At 40.4% G+C, this 22,228-nt stretch overlaps 1 protein-coding gene across 3 annotated transcripts in view; it reads right to left on the bottom strand.

The window, feature by feature from the left end:
• Positions 1 to 4,422: 4,422 nt before the first annotated feature.
• The window catches only part of RAI14 (retinoic acid induced 14), an 88,305-nt gene continuing 70,499 nt past the window's right edge, over positions 4,423 to 22,228 (bottom strand). The window contains exons 5-18 of one of the 3 annotated variants that reach the window (XM_068422261.1): positions 21,730 to 21,794; positions 19,469 to 19,526; positions 18,891 to 18,961; positions 17,385 to 17,491; positions 14,896 to 15,074; positions 14,199 to 14,227; positions 13,140 to 13,226; positions 12,402 to 12,488; positions 11,619 to 11,679; positions 11,157 to 11,275; positions 9,118 to 10,644; positions 8,213 to 8,362; positions 6,614 to 6,679; positions 4,423 to 6,367 (exon numbers count right to left, since the gene is read on the bottom strand). In XM_068422261.1, coding sequence (XP_068278362.1) covers positions 6,290 to 6,367; positions 6,614 to 6,679; positions 8,213 to 8,362; positions 9,118 to 10,644; positions 11,157 to 11,275; positions 11,619 to 11,679; positions 12,402 to 12,488; positions 13,140 to 13,226; positions 14,199 to 14,227; positions 14,896 to 15,074; positions 17,385 to 17,491; positions 18,891 to 18,961; positions 19,469 to 19,526; positions 21,730 to 21,794 — 2,684 coding nt within the window. In that variant the 3' untranslated portion in view covers positions 4,423 to 6,289. The remainder of the gene's footprint in view (positions 6,368 to 6,613; positions 6,680 to 8,212; positions 8,363 to 9,117; positions 10,645 to 11,156; positions 11,276 to 11,618; positions 11,680 to 12,401; positions 12,489 to 13,139; positions 13,227 to 14,198; positions 14,228 to 14,895; positions 15,075 to 17,384; positions 17,492 to 18,890; positions 18,962 to 19,468; positions 19,527 to 21,729; positions 21,795 to 22,228) is intronic. The other 2 variants (XM_068422262.1, XM_068422263.1) reach the window with 2 other exon arrangements.

Here is a 22,228-nt window from a genome sequence, read left to right as displayed (position 1 = left end):
GCTAATCCCAAAGGGAAGCGTGACCACACCGGAGCAACAGCTTTCCAGACGAGCATGTTTATGTTTTGATGCAGGCGACGCTTGCCTCCTGAGAGCCACCGAGCACAGGATACCAGCTGCAGCATCACCATGGGGCAGGGTTAAAAGCACACCGTGAGCGTGCGGAGCCTGGCCGGGCAGGCAGGAGCAGACGGCCGCCTGCCGGGATGCCACAGCCGCCCGCCGGGATGCAGGGAGAGGGGCTCCGGCCCCGAGCTCTTTGGGGGGATGATGTCACCAAGATGTGCCTGTTTCCAATCTCCAGCTGCTGGTAGGAGGCCCCATTACCAACCGTCTGAGCATTTCAGGCTGTTGGAAAATGTACGAGGAGGGCCAACACTGTGAATCTAGACAGATCAGCATGCAAGCAGGCTTTTAAAATAATAGACTGAAAAACTGATGATTGTGTAAATATGTGTCTGTCAGGGCAGCCAAAAGTTTGTAAACAGTGACAGATGCGTTGCCATAAAATTCCTCAGGAACAACCAAGTTCTATCACAAAACAGACCCTCCTGAAGCCACCAGTGGGACTGGTATCTGCAGGACTAAAAGCACAAACCTCTACTCCTTGTGCAAAGGGGCAAACCTGACCGTCAGAGGAGACTAATGTTGGTGACATACCACCCCAGGACCACACCACTGGGTCCGAGACAGAGGCCATCATTTCTCCTAGAAGACATTTTGTCACATGCTGTCATAACCTGAGGAACCCAACGCTTGGAGGTGTCAAGCAAAGCACACGGCTTTCTTGCCAACAGCAGGGTCTGCTGGTAGGACTATTTTGGAGCTACAAAAATCGTATCGCAGGCTTCCTCAAATAAGTAGAAACTTACTAAATCACAGATTTTAATTCACTTAAGCTGCAGTTCACCACTGTATATAATTCTAAGACACAGGGTTTAGGGAAATGACTGTTAACATAAGGAGAATTAATTTGTTACTGCCTTGAGAACACGGACATAAAACCAAAATAAAGTATAGTTCTAGTCTGTACTTAGTATCTCTATTACTTATTTTCAAAAGGATCAGTGAAGGATCCAAATAGAGGAGGAGGAGGAGGCAGGGATGAACAAGAGCTTTTGGAAACTTCACTTTACAAAACGCTTTGCTGAGAGCTGGCTTGCACCCACAAGCGCCCCGGTGACCCTTGTTTGCAGAACCAGACAGTGTTGCTATGGATGAAGGTTTCAAGGTACTCAAACTCTTCAACTGTGGCTTGACATTAAATTCAGGGCACTTTTAGTGCTCCCTGTGTCAGACCAAAACCACAGTGAACAGAAAATTTAAACCACTGATCTGCCCTAAAAGCCTTGCACCCACTTCTATTTGTTTGAGAAAATTTCCTGAGTTATGCTCGTGCCTGCAGAATACGTGCTGGGTTACATCACGTCTGCCTACGCTGCTACTCTGAAACCTCAACACCTAACTCCTCCAGGAGCTTTTCTATGAGTTTCTTCAACACGCAGCATCATGACCCACCACGCAGCTGCTTTGCGGCCTGGATCCTCAGACCTTCCGCAGCAGCGGGCTGAGGCCCTGGCCCCACAGACAGCTGAAGCCAGAAGAGGCTGCCTTTGCTCCAGGACCTGCCCCACGCTGGGAGGTCTGACCACACCGCTCGAGCCAGCGATTCTTCCCTGCAGCACATGGGTCTCTGCCATGTTTAAGGGCAGACTGCTTCAGCCTTTCATGTCTGCCTTTTGGTCAGATGAAGGCTGGCATCAGCGTGGGGAGAGCCCCAGGACGCTCTGGTTGGCCCGATGCAAGCCAGAGCCTCCCTGGGGGCAGGTCAGACAGGCAAAGGCTCACATGGACAGACCTGCTCCACCGCCGTGACGGCAGCTCTCCCTGTGGCCCACAGGGACCTCCAGGCTCCTTGCTTATCCTCCTCTCTCCTGCACGCTCTAGGCTGGTACCCCCCACTGCCAAAGCCCCCCAGACAGCAGTTTTTATGGTCTAAACACAAGTATAGCAACAGTAATTTATTTAGCTCTGAAACATTCAGAGCAGTGAAACCACACACCACGTAGCACCTCCCACCCCCAGCCAGCTATTGCTCAGGAAAACTCACATAACATGAAGTGGGTTTTAAATGGCAGCTCCACATAGTGATGTAGCATCTGCCAAGTGACTCCCAGCCAGCTTTTCCACTGGCCCTGTCTGGGTTGCTTCTCCTAGGGCACTGTGCTGTGGCTTACTGCAGCACACAGCACCTTGGCCTTCCCTTGGCTTTTGCTGTCTTGTGCTGACACGTAGCACATCATCACTTAGTTGACCAGGGGAGTAGTGGAAGGAAGAGCAGCAGGGCCTTTCTGCCATCACTGAGCCTCCTGCTCAGCAAGCATGGGGAAATACTAGCTTCTTGTCTCGTGCCTCTGTCCATGAGGTACCTGAAAAAACTACCTAGCAACTGTTTCTTTTACTCCCAATCTTCCTCTGAAAACCCAGCCTCAGGGGAATGACAAACACTGATGGTCTCAGTCCTCCATAAGCAGGACTGCACAGAAAAAACCCAAAACGTACCAAAACTAGGTAAAAGGGGACCAATGATCACTTTCCTTTTTCTGCATAGGGAGCATGTGAGCAGGAAATAGCCACAAGCCACAGTGGGAGCACGCACGCACTTTGGTGAGGAAAGGAGCAAGGGGGTGCTGCTGTCCTGCTGGTGTGGAGCGTGCCCAGGTAGCCAGACTCATCCAAGAGAGTCAACCACCCTGAGCTCACGTATTGGCTATGTGCCACTACCACTACATGTTGGCTGAAGCTACAAGATCTGTCCATCAGGCAGGCACAGCAAAAGCAGCCTCCTGATTGCCTCTGAAATCTCCTGGATCACTTCATTCCCCATGATCTTCTCGTGACTACCTAGGCTGGCAAGAGAGGGAGACTGTGACACCCAGATGACACAAATAAAAAGGGACTCACTCTCTTTCTCCAGCAAGAGAGGCAGGGGGAAGTTACCTTAATGTAGACCTAAACAGATGTCTCTTCCCAAACTGCAACCCACTCACAGTCCTCTGTAGTCTGCTGCCACCATTTGTCACTATTCTCTACTGTCACAGGGCATGGGATGGGTGAGAGGAGCCAGTATGCTTAAGCTGAGCAGGCTGACCAGATTATCTCTGTTGTGTGCAACCTGCTGTCTGTGAGTTTGGTAAAAGGATTGTTCATCCCCAGTACTCATACACTTAGTGGGAAGGGGGAAAGAAATCAGCTATAAAAATGGTGCCCAGGAGAAGACCCATGCTGTCATGACTGCCCAGGCAGGAGGCCAGAAATAAATAACCACCAGACCAATGATGCTCTGGAAGCACTTCTACTCGAACGTGGCAACAACCAACTTTGAAGGTAAAATGCAGGACTGCCACAGGTCTGCCCCCCCAAAAAAGATCTGTTATGCAACAGAGTTAGCACCCAGCCATCCACAAGGAAAACAAATGGCAGTTCAGATGGGAGACCGTAGGCAGCAGGCCCATTGCTTGTGATGGCACAAAACCAGCAAAGCAGATCTGATCTTCTCTGCCAGGTGATCTCACCATGAACAGATTCTGCACAGCAGTTTGTCAGCAGCCTTCTTCAAAGGAAACCCAGTACCGAGTATCTTACAGAAATTTTCTACAAGAGGCTAAAGAGCTACTTGACCCCCAGGATGTAACCAAATGAGGTGCAATTCGTGCCATTTGTGTGTTCCACCCTCAGACAGGAAGATATTCTTAGCAAAAAAGTTACTGAAAAACTAGTTTCTCAAATAAAACTCAGGATAGGAAGAGATGAAAAAAGACAACGGGGCTGAATGTGTAACTATCACTGAGTTTAAAGAGAAGTATACATATCCATATATCCATATGCATATACACACACAGGTATTTTCACCGTAGTTCTGTGCATGGACTGAAGTGCTAAGTGACAGAGAACCGCAGTATTCAAAAATTGTGGGACCTCACCCATCTGTGCTACTGCTCTAAGATAGTTTTAAACTTAGCTGCAATGCATCCAGTGGTGAATGGGAAACCTGTATGACCTCTGGCAGAATGTCCACGTGAGAGGTGGCTCTGAACTTACCAATCAGAGAGAGAACGCATCATCTGCAAAACTGGTTGCATGGGGTTTGGAGTGGATTCTATTCTACCTGACAGATCAAGAAAAGTTAATAATCAAGCTGCAATTTCAGGGAGGAAAACCCAGAACATCTGACAGCTGAGACATGAGATACAGAACATAATTGCACTACGTGTAGTGAGATTTCACTCAATACAAAAAGTAAATGAAGACACAAAAAGAACAAAGATGAAAAAACTGCAAATAGTTTATTTGCTGCATAAGGAAACTTCTTGTAAATGACATACAAAGAAACTTGCTATGCTGTAGTATATAATTTTCAATATTCCACAAAGATAATTGTAATAAATATACAAACCAAAACAAAGAGGACGACTAAATCCATCAGGCAACCTACAAAATGGTTCATCAAGTTTTATACTTTGCAGCATTAGCATGCTTAAAATCTTGTTCATTTTGAAGTGCTGCAGCAAAATTCTTTTCACATTTCTTTGGAGCATTTTCAAAACCAGCTAACTATAAAATACTGTTCAAAATTAGCAGGCATTAGTTAAACCACCCAAGAAAAGTAACACCAAGGTTAACTGATGCAAAGGTGTGATTTTTCTTTTTGCTTTTAAAATCCATTTTAGTTTTGCAAGGGTTAGGAATTATCTGATAGAAGAGCATTGTGAGTCCAGTCAGCCTGAGGCACTGCTGACTCTTGTCATATTACGTCTCTATATAAACTTCATAGATTATATAGCTCTGGAAGATTTCTCTATTAGAGACATATCCACTAACAGGAGTAAAACAAATACCATAGTGAAGCTGCAAGCTAGTTAGAATGGTTGTACCCTCAAGTGCAGTGTGTGCTTAGAAACATTTTTCCACAGTTTCATACTATACCATATCAAGCACTTTCATTTGACTCTGAATTTAGAAGTGCTGGTAAAGGCTTTACTGATGCCCCTAGCCTCTAGAAACAACACGTAGAAATTTTTGACACCTTTTGCTGTTCTTTACCTATCATTTTTACTTTTCCTTTTGAAACAGCAGGCTGAACTGCGTTTTACACTTCACTGCTCTTGACCACACTGACAGACAGGTCTCTTATTCCGTACAGATCTTTTACAAACTGAAAACACTTCACTATGCTTCACTATTACTGAATACTTGGGGGTATAAAAAGAAACTCTCTACAACACGATTACCTAAAAATATTTGTTAATAAGCTTAATGCAAACATTAAGTAGAAAAAATGGTTTAGTTACAAAAAAATCCATTAGAGGGCCAATAAAAATATACTGAAGAGAAGATCTTTACAAAAGTGAGGTTAGGAAGTATGAGGCATTGACGTTCACTGTAAACATCCTGTGTTCACTAGAATCCCTTGTCTGAAGTACACGTTCTGGTTTTGTTCCTGAGCTTCATGGCCAACACTTGCATAGATAGCTAAACCTATCATAAAGGGTTGTTTATACAGATGTTTCTGTACTGCTTGGTACAGAACTTAATAAACTGATGATTATACCTTTTGAAATAGTTTCACTCCACTACCAGGCAGTTCAAGGAAACTATGAAGTACGGTATGATTTTTGTGTACTTAGTGTATTGGATGGGTTGGGACAGCTACCTTATGGTGTGTTAATCTTAAATAATATTACACTAAGAAGTGTAGCTGTTTGATGTTCCGGCTTAGCATAAATACCTACTCCTGCTCACTGCTGCAGGGCTCACTTCTGCTCTGCCGAAGACTGTGTATGGCAAAGTGTCAGGAATCTGAGTGCTAGAACGTCAAGCCACTAAGTTAATCCCCAATAACAACATGCAGCTTATAAACAGTACAGAAGACCTTATGGAGAACTTCAACTTTACCCAGGCAACACGAGTGCTTTCCTCTAGATTAACCTCCCTCTATTGGAGGAAGCTAGAAAGTACTTTCAGGCTAAACATGACATGGAGTGGCCTAAGTAAAAAGCCTGAAGAACATACTTGCATTTTGGATATGAAAAGCAGGCATGTGTTTAGTTACCACACATGCAAATGCACATGGCAAGTGGTAGAGACAGACAAACAAATCCACCTCACAAACAGCACAATAACACAAAAGCAGCAAATTGCCAATTTTAAGTCTTAACGTTAAGGCAAATCTAGATAAACATCCATAACAGGATTAATAAAAATGGAGAGTTTTCCTTGGCTTTTTTGTTTACTTTTTCTGTGATTGGCTTTTACACATGGATAAAATTTGTTTAAGCACTTTCTGGACATCTTCATCCATTTGACCCTAGACAGGAGGAGAAAGAAGAAAGGATGATTGAACTCAAGCAACTCTCTACTCTTTAAGAGGATTTTCAAACTATTTTTGAGGTACAGTAATTTGATCAGTTTCCCAAAATGAAGTAGTGTTAAATTTGTGCTTAAACAGTCACACCTTTTGGGTAGGATGTCTTAGATCTTCTTACTAGATCCGCAGAAGAAACATCTTTCATTAAAATACTAACACTGTGTAACTGACAACATGCAACCATACCTGCACAGCATAGAGAAGATGCATCCTGTAAACTGAGACAATTTCCTGATGTTGTTTCTTTGTTTCCTGGAAAAGAATGAAGCAGAAAGTCACAGGGCATTCAGAACTGTTGAATTCAGAACTCACAAACTAGATTTAGAGAGCTCTGGGGAATTACAAACCACAGTCTTATGCATGCAGGGAAAATCAGCTCAGACAGTACTGTGCCACTAGCCACCCAAAAAATAATTTGCTCGAAAGCATGGTCCACAGAAACACTGTAATTCTACCCATCCCAGTAAAAAAGCTGGTGAGACAACATCAGCTGTAAGAAGCACTGAGCTGCAAAGATGTGGAATGAGCACATAACTCCTCAGCTTATCAGCCACCAGAACTGAGGAAGGCCAACAATATTCTGACAAATCAACCCTCAACTGCAACTGAGCTCTTCCCTGAAGTCAGTGACCTATCTGAGAGCTAACGCCTTCCCACAAAGAGGGGGTGCTTTCAGAGGTTTTAATCCATGAAATCCTCAGTTAATTACTATACATTCAAACAAGGAAAGCAACATGCTTTTTCACCATCACAGACTCCCACGTTTTGGAAGCCATCTTTCCAAATAAACATGAAGCTGTTATGAAAGCCAGCCTACAAGAAGGAAACAATGCTTCTGTCCTGTTTTAAATCCTACCCACTTTCCTAATGTGTTGCATATCTCTGCACCTTACACTACTTTGCTGGTCCTTAAGCAGTGGGAGATGAAGGGTCCTTTCAGACTTGGTGGACTGGGATAAGAAACAGTCTGGGCCTTTACACCAAGAGGATGCAGGGCTTAACTGTCTGCCTACTTACTTCTCCCCACTGCAAGGTAATCTGCTGGGGAAGGTAGGAAAGCAGACACCAGGTAAGCCATTTAGCATGTCAGGCTGGGAATTCTCCTTTCAGAGTTACTCCAGAGCTCTCAACAAGGGTCTTTTCACTCTCAGCAGTGAATTAAAGTGCTCCTTTGGACAGGCAAGCTCTTGGAAATAGCAATTATGACTCAACCCAGCTTAGAAGACTGGACTTTTCATGCACAAACAAATACAATTAAGAAAAAAATCTTTAAGCAGTTCAGAATTTCAGAGAATAACCTGTCCTCCCTATAAACAGATGGATTTGCTTGATTTGAAACTTCATGCCTTCAGTGATTACTTTCTTCCAGAAAGTCAAACTTATTTCAGCTTTAAAAAAAAACAAAATGACTTCAGCTGATGAATGTTCTTGAAAAAACACACAAATCCACTGCACATTGGCCATTATTTTTCACAAATCAAGGTCTCAGCAGCAGGTCTGGTCACTACATTCCACTACAAGTGCAGCAACTTTGCTCCACTATTGATCTGAGGAAATATATTGGGGAAAACAGTTTTATTTAGTTAGACTATTTCTAAAGAGCAATTCATGACTTGCAGATTCCTATATGTTTCAGAGAAACAGAGAAATTATAGAATTACTGGAAGAAAATTCCTTTCCTTGTACTCATTGACTGCTCCATTTTAAATAAGGCATAGTGAAGAATGGCACACACATCTTCGGAGAACTGGGAATAATGGTGGCTTTACAAAGTATCACACTTACAGTCAGTTGGTTTTGCAACTGCTTCACTTGCTGTTGCAACACCTCCAGCTGCTGGCTTTGTCTTTTGGGGCCACTGGTCGAGTAGGAAAGATGAGAAAGGCTGTTCAGTGCTTCTTTTAACTTGCTAACTTCCTTGGACATTTCATTGATCTAGGGAGGAAAAAAAGAGGTTTTCATGAAAAACTGCAAGGCATACTGCATTCTTGTGGGTCTCATCTTGGGGTTATTTGTGACTTAAATTTAAGAAGTGGGAAAAAACAAGATGTAAATAAACTCAATGGACAAAGAGAGACAACATGTAAGCAAAGGGTTACAATGCTTCTCTATCCCCGCTCCTAACCCAGTCAATTCAAAATGCATACCTTGTTCTGAAAGCCAGCAATATTTACAAACAAGGATTGCGATTCCCAAACATAGGTCAGCTATTTACAGCTAGCAAAACATATAGCTTTTTATAAAGGAATTTGTAGTGACAGATATGGTGGCTGCAGAGGAAAAACAGTCAAGTCATGCTAAGGTTGAGGTGATATGGTAAACTCAGAATAGTGAATTTTTGCTCCTTTCTGATCTTTTGTCTTCTTGTCTCCTCCAGAGTCTCTTCCTGCTGTAAATCCACGTCTTTGACTTCAGTTGCCTGAACAGTGTGAACCCACCTAAGCAGAACTTAAGAGGTACATTGAAAGACCATGCACATCTCCACAGGGGAGGGAGACCAACTGTAAAGTTAAACACTGAAAACTTCTTTGACTTTGATATCTGAATTTTTAGATGGACAAATGCACTCAAAAGTTACTCCACTCTGTGACACTTGACACAGCATCATCTATCAGGTCACGCATGCACCATCCAACACGTTTTGCAGTCTGAACTCATGTATTACCCCTCCACCATAGTGAATCACTAACCTTTTTATCTTTATCCTCCTCTAGTTTTGATGAGCTTTCAGAATATCTTTTCATTTCAAGAAGATCTTCTTGAGCTTGATGGTACTTTTGGTGAAGACCAGTCACCTCCCGTTCCTTCGCTTCAAGCAGAGTCTGCATACCTTCTTTCTCTTCTTTCAAGTGCAAAACTTCATTTCTCAGTTGCATAGCATCTAAGGACACATTTTCCTTCTCTTGGATTACATCCTTCAGTTTGGATGACAAAACACTAACTTCACCCTCTAGTGAAGATTGCAGCTTTTCATATGTAGCCTTGGGTACCATTGCTTCATTAATTGCAGCTTTTTCTTCCAGTAATTCCTTCTGTAAGTTTCTTACTTCGCTTTCCTTGTTGGTAAGCAGTCCTTTGAGCTCATTTATTTCTTCCTCCATTTCCTTTACAGTATTTCTGAGTGCATTCATCACCTCATGGTGTTCAGTAATTGGCAAAGAGTTTTGTTTCTGAGTGTCTAACAGTTGCTTTAGTTCTTCTGCTTCATCTAATACTTTTGTGTACTGGGATTTAATTTCTGACAACTCATTCTCTGCTTCGTATTTCAAAGAATTTGTTACCTGCATCAGTTTCTCATGTTCATCTCTAGGAATGTAGTCCACAGCTATATCATCTAGAGTTTTTCTCTTTCTATAGTCTTCAAGCTCCATTTGTGCTTCTTTGTACAACTGAGACAATTCACTAAGTTGTCTTTTAAGCTCATCTATCATTCTGTGCATTGCATTCTTCATTTCTCCAGCTTCAGGACTAGATTCCAACTGTGTCTGATTTGTCAGCTTGTCCTGGAGCCTTTTAATTTCTTCTTGCCCTTCTTTGTACCTCTCAATCAACAGTGCTTTCTCTTGATTAATGTTATCAATAACTGAACAATATGAATTCTTCATTTCCTCACACTCTTCCACAGACAATTTGCTTGCCACATTATGCTCTCTTTCTTCAAACTTTTTCTGTAGCTCTCTCATGTTCTCTTTTTGTCTTTCACTTTCCTCCAATGCTCTCTTCAATTCTTGCTTAAGCATTTCAACTTCTCCGCATGTAACCTTCAACCTACTCAGATCAGAACTGGTTTCTTCACTTTCAGAGGAAACAAGACCCAGCTTCATTTGCCTTTGTACATTCAAAACGTCTTTCACAGCTTCCTCATACCTGTTTTGAGTTTCTTGGAACTTCAGGTTAAGATCAGAACCATTTTCTGAAATGTCTGTGCTATTTAAATGATCGGTTTCTGGGACTCTAGAGTGGACCTGAGCTTCTGTGTGCTTTCTTGTGGTTTCAGAATTGTCTAATTTCCTCTGCACATCCTTTAAGTCTTCCTGGAGGTACTTCATTTTTACTTCACTAGGGCTTGTCAACTTTTCTTGAATTTGGGTGGCACTTAATGTAGACTTCAGCTCTTGAGCCGAGAACTCATTTTGTCTATCTGCTGTTTGCTCAAACTCTGTCTGGGTTGAATGATAAGCTTCTGTGGTTGAATCCACTTCTTTAGGTGTTCTTTCCTGTGCAGAAAGAAACCCAAACAATTGCACAATAAAAACAAATACATGATTACATTTTTTAGAATAGAGTAAGCAAGGGATCTTGCCACATCCCACAGAGAGAGAAAATTAAAGCACCATGTAAGAAAGTTTTAGAAAAATCAAAACCCAGCTGCTCCCATTTAGTCATCTACAGCAGTAAGAAGGCAGTAAGTGCCAAGCTCCTCTGAAAGTCTGGGCTGATCTCCATAAGCTAATAATCAAAGCTATGCAAATTAAAATTCTGCTAACACAACTGTTAACAACATCTTTTAGAATGTGGTTATCATAATAAACAAAGTTATTCAGTAATTTATGGGAAAAGCAAAAAGATCAAAACACTGGTTTAATCCTTTGGAGCAGAGTGTTTCCATGATCTTACCACCAAGCAGCTCATTAAATTGTCTTCACAGTACCTCTCTTTAAAACGGTAAGCAGTTCTTTGTTCTACTAGCAGATTAAGAGAGCTCTAGAACAGCACAAAAATATGCCACCTGCAATTTGTCCTGCAGCTCCTTATTGTGCAATGTCAAAGAAGCAATTTTTGCTTGCATCAACAGAAGTAGATCTTGCTGGTCAGCTTCAGAACTCACATCCAATAAACTATCAGCACCTTTGGAGAAAAAAAAAAAGATTCAAAAGCTTTCAAGAAGCTGAAATGCTATCTAGGTAAGTATTCTAACCTTTCACATTAAACAGTTTGTTCCCATGAACACTAAGTGTAGTGAGCAAGCAAACTGTTCCTAGAAACTCTTTCCCCAAAAATGTGTTAGATCACCCAACAGAAGCAGGAGGTTTTGGTTGGGAGCTGCTAGTGAAATTACAAAACATTACTTCCAATACCTATTGTGTCTCATGTTCCAAGTGCCAAGGCACAGAGGATTTCTGACCAGATTTCAACATTTCACACCACCTAAAACACCCAACCAAATATGAAAATAAGGATTATTATATACCTGTTGTGCTGTCACTCAGTCTGTCTTTATTATCTCGATGCAAGGAGCTGAATTCTTCCTGCTGAGACACCAAAAGAAAACGCTTTCACAGAAAGCAGATGTAAGGTTTAAGAGTTCACCAAAGAGAAGTATAGACAGTATAGATCTTGCTGGATAAAGCCTGGGTGTGTTTTATTTCTGGAGTCTTGTTTAATTGTAGTATGTAGCCAGTATTTCAAAATCTGCTAAAGCCATTCAAGTTCCATTGCCCAATTCTCATTAAATATTAATGAAATATGGGCAACTATCCCATAAATAGTCTGGCATATTTAGCCCCTGGATAAATAACAGCAATATATTGTCATATATATACATATATATATATATATATATATATATATAAAAATAAAAAAATCTTCAATACCGTAAGGTAAAGATCAGACAGAACACACTCAACCATTTCCCTGATGTCTTTTGGTGAAAGGGTCTCTACTTTTTGCATCGTACAATGCTGTGCACTTTGCTGGTATTAGGTAATGAGCTTGCACAGCATTAATACTTACATTCATAACCATATTCTTAAATACTAACTAATTTATGACCTAATTCTATTTACACATTCAGTAAACATTAAAGTAATCCACACTTGCTTTATAAATTACATTGTAATAGATTTGTTCCTAAAACTCAGCTAATTAATTCACAGGAGACTCTGCAGTCAGCAAAACAGTTATTAAGCAAAACACATTTATTAAGATACTATACTTTTCTTCCCTAAGCTTCATAAGAACAGAAAACTGATACCTTGCACACTTGATCAGCAAAGAAAGCCTGCCCTTTTCCAGTCATGGGAGTTGAAGTTGATGAGTGAGGAGAGGACAAATCACTAAGCTGTAAGAGATTTTATATAAATAGGTATGTACACATACATGTACATACAACTACCTCTCTAACATATGCCCATATATATACACACACACACATAGGCACATTAAAAAGTACTTTCTCCTGCACTAACATAAGTTACTCTAAGTTAGTTTCAAAGAGCAGATCTAATTATTCAGTGCTCTTCTGAGTCAGTATTACATATGCAGTGTAGCTGTTATACAGGTAACATTCCAGTTTAACATTAAACCTAACTGTTAAACTGCATTTTGATACTACATAAATCTATTTATTTTACTTTCGTATGTATGTATACATATAATAATGTGTACATATATATATAATTGTAATATACATAATTATTTACTTATAGAAGTTGGCAAAACCAGGAGATCTTCAACTTTATATGGAAGAAGCAATCGTACAGTAAAATTTGTACAGTTGTATCTTAGACCATGCTGTATTTCAAGCAATTTTGCTTAGCTAACATAACCAACATTTGCTTTCATGGTGTCATCCCAACGTCAGGAAAAGCACTCATGGTAGGACAGGCATATAAAATAACAGTGACAGAGCAAATCCAGCCCACATCATTCACATAATGTTCAAAATGCTTTTCACCTCTGAAAAGCATCTCAAAATTGGTCTTTTCTTTACCTGAATAGGGCTGATAGGAGGAGGTGGGGCTTTGCGTTTTTTTGGAGTTCCACTTCTTTCTGAACTTAATTTAGAGCCTTGATCATGCTGAAAGTTTCACCAGCCAGAAAAGGTAGGTTTGTTAGTTTGGTTAGTAAAGTCCGAGCAAGTTGTTTTATTTAAAAAAAAAAAAAAAAAATCCCACATTAATATCAACTTTAGCAGCTCATGCAGTGCCTTATTGTTTTTTCTATGTAAAGACTACACCTCTACTAACACAAAGATATTAAACATGCCTGACAATAAGAACCTGCCCCCCTGTAATCCATGCTTCAGTGAAAACAAACAAGATTTAGTGAAAAAGCAGAAGCTGACAATAGGTTTAGCACTAGTAATCTTAAATACTTCCATTCATACATAGCCCAGTCATGCCATTCTTAATGGGTACTATCTTTCCTCTCCATCAACTTCTGCCTGAGCTCCCTGAGAAACCCATCTCTCCACTCAGAGAAGGAATGAACCAATGCATTGCACCCTTGTCCACTTTCCAGCCACCAGCAGGTCTACAAGGTCTACTTGCACTCCAAGATATGATACTAAATAAAAAATGTAAGAAACTAATTTAATTGCCTAAATCTGCTGAGATTCTCACAGGTGAGGGTCTCCAGTAAGATGTAACCAGGGATAACTTTCAATTGCATATTTTGGAAACAGCAACTTTCCTAGATCATCTTCTCTACAGTTCAAAGAGATACTGAGTCCAAAAGCCAAGCTCCTGCATTACACATGAGAAAAGTGGTGTATCTTCCTGGCACGTATATGCACATACACACAGACTCTCCCTTCCTTTTTTCACTGAGGTTGCTGGCTGCTGTTACAGAGAGGAGCTAAGTCTAAAAGCAATGATCCTGAAACACACTTCTTAAATAAGCAACAAAAACCTTTCACACTACAAAGTAGTCAATGGCAGTGCACCTCACAGTGACATTTACTAGTGCTTCTAGTCATGTCAATTACTGTTTTTTCTTAAGTCACAAGTCTATATAGCCTGAGTATTTTTAAAACCAAAAGGACAAATACCTGCTTGGCTCTTGTCGGTGACTTTGCATCTGTGAAGCAGAAAAGAAGGGAATTAAGAACACCTATCAGAGAAAAAGTTATTTGCCATTCCTAACCCATCTCTCAGCTCTACTTCCCACACCATAAATAGTTGGTTTGATTTTTGAATTCCTGTCTGAATTCTGAGAAATATACTTTAATTTCCAAATTCCATGTGAACCATATCCTTTCTCTGCTGCTTTTTGGGTTTCATATTAAGATAAAATTTGAAGGATTGTGACAATTCTTGTTCTACTATAGTCTTGCACCATTTCTGCACATTAGCTTCCTACTTTAGAAATTCGTCTTAGTTTGATCATAAAACACTCTGCCTGTATTAGTTCCTTCTCCAACCCCTCTACTGAGGAGCTGTATGTTCCACTTACTCTTTCACATAATAAAAAAGGATCTATTCCAAATTGTATGCAAGACTTCACAATGCTGCTACATCAGCTTAACTTTTCTTTCTCCAAAACACCTCTTTTTGCCCTGCTCATTGCTTTATTCCATCTATGGCAAAGACCACATTTTGCTGCTTTTGGGAAGCCTCAGCCAGACCATCTTGAAGACAACTTCTGAAACTTTTCAGGCTACCTTATGAAGTAAATTTGTTCATTGCTAAACATACATATAGCCAGTTCAAGAAGTGACAAACTTCAAATTGGCATCTCTTACATACCCACATCCTGAGATAACTTTGATGACAGGAGATTCTGGATCCCAGTATTCTCAGAGAGCTTGGAGTAATGCAGGGCATTCTGTCCAAAGACATCTACTAAACTGACATCTGCACCTTTCCTAAGGAAGGCTTCCACCATGTTAAGGTTACCAGCTTCACAAGCCATCATCAAAGCAGTTCTGGACAAAACAAACAAAACACACACAGAGTAAGCATGAAGAGTGTACTCTTTAAGCAGCAGCTCATTTTTTCCGAAAAAAAGTGTGACAGCTACTGTGCAATGAAGTCCGAGATTTTATCAACATGTGTGTTGACACCTACATGTAACTGTTGTTTCTCCTTACAAACACCTGCCTGCCCCTCCCTCCTCTTCCCCCATACTCCCTACTCCCCAGCTAGACCTTCTGGAAAGATCTGGCATGCTTTGCACATGTCTCCAAAGATTTCTAAAAATGGGTTCCTGGGGCTAAGAGAAGAGTCACAGACAGAAATGGCTGCAGGATGAAGTTAGACTATCAAATCTCACTGCCACACTCCAAGTACAGCTCGGCAACTGGTGGTACAATGTGAAACCATTTATTTCACTGCTGCTGTCCTTCACAAGTTGCTTTTAAGACAAAATAAACAAACGGATTTCAACCAAAAAGCCAAACAAATCTCAAAGCTCTTCAATAAGAGTGAGAGATGGGTTTGACCTCAAATCCTAATCTACTTTCAGTTTAAAAAAAAAAAAAAAAGTCCATGAGAGCACACTCAATTTCCTCTCCAACACAGGGCAGCTAGACAGTGCCAGATCCTAGAGTAAGGGTAGCACACAGAAGGATTGTTTTCCTAACAGGTGGTATCTGTTTTTCTCAAATTACTTGAAGGGGCCATAAAAGATGTACAGAATAATTACAGACACACAGAAAACCCCACCTTTCAAGCATGCTTTAATAGTGCTTTCCTGCTTAGACATAATTCTCCCTTCTCAACATAAGAACACAGCTAATAGGTTGGCCAAGTTCACTGGCAAACACATTCCTCAGTGCAGATATGAAACTGCAAAGTTACTACAGTGATGGTGTTTGCTAGGTATTAAGACAATCATTTCACTGATGAATTAAACATATTCCTCATAACGGGTGAGCCCTGGAGAAGTGATGGTTGTTGAAGTGTTGTGCTAAAAAGTAGCGCTGAGTGGCAACTTGGATACCACCTCCAGAGTTACAGGGATGGTTTTAGATTATCAAAATAATTCACTTAGTCTGGACAAGACAGGAAATTGGAGATGCCATTTTCAAAGGTTATTCCCTTCCTCTCCCAACAAGGCTTCTCCTTTTTCAGTAAAAACTTAACCACTTTTGTGAACACGAGATGCAAGAGTAGTCTCTCTCCTTACCAGCAGGAAAGCAAGAAGTAAAATGGTATATTCCATGTTATATTATTTTTTTTGCTTCTACACACAGTACGTACTTAAAGAAGAAAATACAAAGATGCAAGTCTGTCCTATTTATGACAGAAACACCTTCACCCAATTAAACTAGAAACACTTAACACTGTTTGTTGATTAAACAGTAAAAGAGCGAGGGGAAGGCAGAGATCCCAGACTGGGCAGCACCTCAGGTTCAAAGCACCGATGAGGCCATTCAAACCAAGAAAGACAACAAAGGGGTTTTCTTTAGACAACTTAAAACAAAGCGTGCGCTAATAAACTTTGGACTGATAAAAAACAAGTTAGGGCCCAGCCTTATCCCCCCAGGTGCTGCCAAAGAACAATATGAGCATTGTATCACACACAATAATCAAGATTGTTATCAGGTTTAAGTGACAAGTCTTCTCAGCATCCTGCTTTACCTTCACAGCTTAACCAACTGTTTATAGAACAGTCCATAATTTTCAAGGACTCCTGATCTTCATCAGTATCATCAAACCAAGTGCATTTTTCACTACAACGATGTTGCTTTTCAAAAACAGTTTTCTGGCACACACACACTATCTGTTAATGCAACAAATCTCTTAAATGGTACCTGCTAAGACAACAGCATCTCCACTATATAGCTTTACTGTATTTTTCTCTTGCTGCTGTGGCTGCATTATGGCAGAAAAAAGAACCCTCCACAGATGTTGCTCCCAAGTAACAGTTTTAGGATTTAAGTTGGAGAAGCTAACTCATGCCAAGAAGAGAGCAGCATTTAAAACTGGGACATGTACAAAGTGATGTGTCGGTAAGTGCTATCAATCAGATTCTTGTAGAAATTATTTTAAAATGGGATTTACTGCTCTGGTAGCCCAAGGGAAATTGTACAGGCACATCTAGTTTTATAGTTGCATAGTTTGTTTCACTTTTCCCTTTAGGTAGAATCCTGTAAGCTTTCTCAACAATCAGGAGGTGCTGCCTAGTATAGAAGGCATTATTTCACCTAATAACAATTTTGGGAAGGATTTGAGAAGAAAGCTTCATTTGACAGTCAGCCTTGGGGAAGAATTAACATGTTAACCTGCTGTACCTTCCATTTTTATCCCTGATGTTGATGTCTGCTCCATGATCCAGAAGATATTTGCAGACTTCTGTATGACCATTTTGCACTGCAAGCAGCAGAGGTATGTTCCCATCCTAGGAATACATTTAAAGAAACTATGAACAATAATCCATCCGCTTACAAAGGTCAGCTATGAACTCTACTTCTATATAGCACAAACAAGGCGCTATCAGTACATTTTTCTCATGTATCATAAATGTAGCTGAGTTTACTTTAATTCCTTTCTTGACCACTGGGGATGCAAAGCATTAGGAGTGGGAACGCTTTTTGCTGTTTGTACTCCCTTTGCTGTTTGCTTAACGATCTTGGAACTACACAACACCTTTAAGTAGCTCCACAACAAAAATGATAATTTTAACTAAGTACAAAGCAAAAATACAACATTTCATATAACCACAGAATAACGTAGTTGGAAGACACCTTTAGAGGTCATCTGCTGTTTCTCCCCCTTTGCTCTCAATCCAAAGCTAGGCAAACTTCAAGTTACAGTACGTTGCTCAGAGACTTGCCCAGTCGTTTTAAGCATCTCCAAAGGCAGAGACACCATGACGTCTCTGAGTACCACTTCGAGTGTTTGACCACCTTCATGGTGAGATTATTTTTTTTTTTTCCTAGTACCTAACTGGAATTTCCCAATTACATCCACTGCCCAAATTCTGACTATTGCTTGTCATCATTTTGTCATGCACCTTTGAGGTTGTCTGGCCCCCTCTTCCCTATGATCAATAATGATGTATCTGGGGACATTTTTAAGATACTCCTACAGCCTTCTCTTCTTAAGACTGAACAAACCTTTTCTGCCTCTGCTGGAATTTTAGGCCTAACCTCTGTGACAGCTTTTTGTTTTAGAAAGACCAGGTAAGAAGGAAATAGATCTACGTAAAAAACAAACAAACAAACAAGTTTAAATATTTTTATGGTTTTTTTTTTAAATTTGTGCCTCATTTCTGTCACGTGCCCTCCCTTTATCATCAGAGGGTTTTCTATTAGTCAGTTGCATCATTCCCCAAAGTAGACCTGGTTGGTTGTAAACATTTCATAATAGTGGATGCAGTGTCCCTGAGCCTTTAGACTACCTCACGTATAATTTTTCCCCTCAGGCTTATCATACTATGCTTGGGCTTTGTGAGCATTTCACAGCATTTGGCCACAAAATGGGCCTTTTCCAGAGCCCACCGGAGTCAATGGTAAGACTTTTAATCATGTTTTGAACATATCAAAATTGATTCCAGCTACTTGTACCAATGCCTCAATTTAACGAGCAGCAAATCCTGCCACTACTGTATTAGACTGTGAAGTACTTCCTCACCTCTGCTACGGCAAGCTGCAAAAGGAACTTCCTCCACCACAGAAATCAAAGAAGAAACATAAGCATAGTATTGTTTTGAACTGCTACACCTGAGATTGACTGGAGTGCCACGTGGTAAAAGCTCTGAAGTATCTGAAGTACACAATGGGAGAAGAGGTACGTACCAAATCTTTGACATTAATTGGAGATTTGTGTTCACAGAGAAGTTGAACTGCCTGAAGACAACCACATGCAGCTAAAAAAAAAATTTAAAAAAAAAGACAAACATGAAAGTCCATTAAACCTCATTTTCAAAATTTGTGTTCTGTGCTTCCCTTGCAATACTGCAGCATTACAGTGGGGTCCAAGAAAAACAAATCAAACTGAATTTCACTGTTTTAAGAAGGAAGGAAAGAAAGGCAAAAAGGATGAACAGCAAGTTGCATGCAGAAATACAACAAATATTCGTGATCCAAATTAGCAAGAGAAGATATAATCTTTAAAGACTGAAATAAAAATCAACCTAATCTTATTTATTCCAATGGCTCTGCACTTGCAAGAGTGCAAGTTAAGCTCATTGACTGTAATTAGCTGAAATTCACTATTCACAGTATTTATCTAAAAAAAACCCTGAAATTTGTAAACCATCAGGTGCAGTCACTAGAATTATGTAACTAGAACATAAAAAGCTCCACCAGGCTGAAGAGTTAGGAATATCAAGCACAACAAAAGAGATGGTACAAGCTTTCAATAAAGAAGTTACCTGCATAATGTAAAGCTGTTTTCCCAGAATTGTCAGTGCTGTCTGCTGCACATTTACTCTGCACAGTTCAATAAGGAGAAGGGAAAAAAGCAATTAGAGAAACACCAACAAAATAAAACACATGTATGATACTAAGGACAGACTGCTGAAAAATTTTATGAGCAACGCCAGAAAGAACACTGAAGAAAGGCACAGATTTCCTCTGTACCAATCTGGTCTCTCCTTTCTTGGTACCAGCTTATACTGAAGCCACAGGAAACATTTATGGTGAGAGAGATATCTCTAAAAAATGTTATCGTTTCAGAACAATTTAAATCAGGAAACAGAAAATGAAAGAAACTCTCTCCCTTGCCTCAGAAAAGCTTTTTTTTTTACATTACAGTTAAGAGATAAAGCAACCATGTCCTAAGGCAATTAGTCTTGCATTATTTCTGCCAAAGGCAATAAGGCTTCATTTGAATTTGTGAAAACTAAAGCATCAATAATTCAGTTATATTTTGTGGTACTACAAGCCACCAGCTACTAGTGATCAATCTAGACTACAAAGTAATAAATGAAAAAAAAAATCCAAAACTTTATCAAGACTTGTTTCGTACAGAAGATTGTAGTTTTAGTTTACAGCAAAGAAAAGGAATCATAGAATCACAGAATCCTTTTGGTTGGAAAAGACCTTTAAGATCACCAAGTCCAACCATTAACCTAACACTGCCAAGTCCACCACTAAACCATGTCCCTAAGCACCACATCTACTCATCTTTTAAATACCTCCAGGGATGATGACTCCACCACTTCATTGGGCAGCCTGTTCCAATGCTTGGTAACACTTTTGGTGAAGAAATTTTTCCTAATATCCAACCTAAACCTCCCCTGGTGCAACTTGAGGCCATTTCCTCTTGTCCTATCACTTGTTACTTGGGAGAAGAGACTAACACCCACGCCGCTACAACCTCCTTTCAGGTAGTTGTAGAGAGCAATAAGGTCTCCCCTCAGCCTCCTTTTCTCCAGACTAAACAACCCCAGTTCCCTCAGCTGCTCCTCGTAAGAGTTGTGCTCTAGACCCTTCACCAGCTTCGTTGCCCTTCTTTGGACACGAAAAGATAGGACCCTGAAATAACACACATCTAGTTGCTGAGCTGATCACGCTGTTGAATGCAATACCACCAGTCACAGCTTGATGTCACTGTTTATGTTGTAAATGGGTTTTAGTTAGCCGTAGTAGATATGAATTTCCAAAAAGGGGAGCCTCAGTGGTTAATGATAACCCTTTCCAGGTGTGGAGGAACAGGGGAGTCAGATTGCAATGAGTATGGAGGTGGGAATCAGTGAAATTAGACCCAGTATCGTCAGAGACTTTGACTGGGGTCAGTCACAGGACAAGTGGAGATCCTGAGGCAACCAGGGAAAAGCAATTTAGAGGTTGGGATATGGGATCCATTCTCTTTCTGCATCACTGCATCGAGCAGGGTTATTATTCATTATTTCATCTGTAGTTTGAGCCACAGTCTTACTAATAACTCCAAACTCCTAAAAATCTGTCCTATTCCTCTGATCACCTCCACCAAAACTCACCTGGCTTTCTGAAATGAAGCCAAGATGGACAATGTCTCTCCTTGCTTACTAACACACATCTTCAGCCTCAACACCAGGAGAATCTTCTCTTCGTCTTCATTTTTGTTTTTCTTATTTTCTTTCCCCATTCCTTCTAGTCTCTTTCTAACCCCTCACTGTCCTTTGCTTCATTTCACTGAGGATTTGAGTATTTCCATATTTTAGCATCTAAACTACTTTGCTTCTTCTCCCTTTGACTTTAAACTTGACAGACATTTCTGTGGTCAACAACAGATAGAAAGCATTCCAGTGGAACAATATCAAAATCCCCCTAGAAGTCAAAAATCCTTTTCCCCTATACCTCTTAAGCCATCTACTTCCAAGCCATCTAACCACACAGACAAAACACAGAAAGTTACAACAGAAGCTGCAACCTGCTTGAAACGCAGCCCTGCTATGTCGGATAAGCTGCACACGGAAAACTGTATTTGTGGACCACTCAGGAAAGATAACGCACTGTTTTCTATCATCCATTCACAGTGCCTAAAAGGTCTTTAAACTCAAGCACCTCTCTTGATTGCAAGGAGGTAGGACAACAGTATAGGAGTGTGATGCAGACTATTAGCAGGAAAAGTGTCAATATCCAGCAGAACCAATCTAGAGGAACAAAAGGAAAACTTCAAAAATAAAAATTAATTTAATTTCTACTTTACCTGAAGTAACCTCTTAATGCAATCAGGGTGGCTGTTCTTTGCTGCAAGATGTAAAGCACTGTGCCCTAAATGAATAAAAGCAAAGCAAATTAAGTACTCAATCACTCCCAAGCACAGGAATAAACTCTTCCTGACAAAGGAAAAATTTTGAATTATCTGTCTTGCTCCTATCACAACACATGAAAAGTAAGGATAGAGAAAACATAATAAAAACCTACAATATGCGGAATGTATTTACGACAGACTGTTGTTCGGGCAGCTAACAGAATAATCTTCATGTCTAGCTTCATATAAAGGAATGACACAAACATTGTGTCAGATTATACCTTGGCAGAAGTAAGTCTAAGATTAAGCAGTTATGTTTTGTTTCTTGAAAAACAATTTTCCTGTATTATTCAGCCTTCCTTGCAGAGAGATGTCTGTCAAGTGTCTTTATGATTCCTTCCATTTGGCAACGAAAAAAGAACCCAGCACCAAGAGCGAAACCAGCCAAAGTCAC

Source organism: Nyctibius grandis, chromosome Z, assembly GCF_013368605.1.
Source record: "Nyctibius grandis isolate bNycGra1 chromosome Z, bNycGra1.pri, whole genome shotgun sequence".
NCBI classification, from domain to species: Eukaryota; Metazoa; Chordata; class Aves; order Nyctibiiformes; family Nyctibiidae; genus Nyctibius; species Nyctibius grandis.
This window is presented reverse-complemented; position numbering and strand designations above follow the sequence as displayed.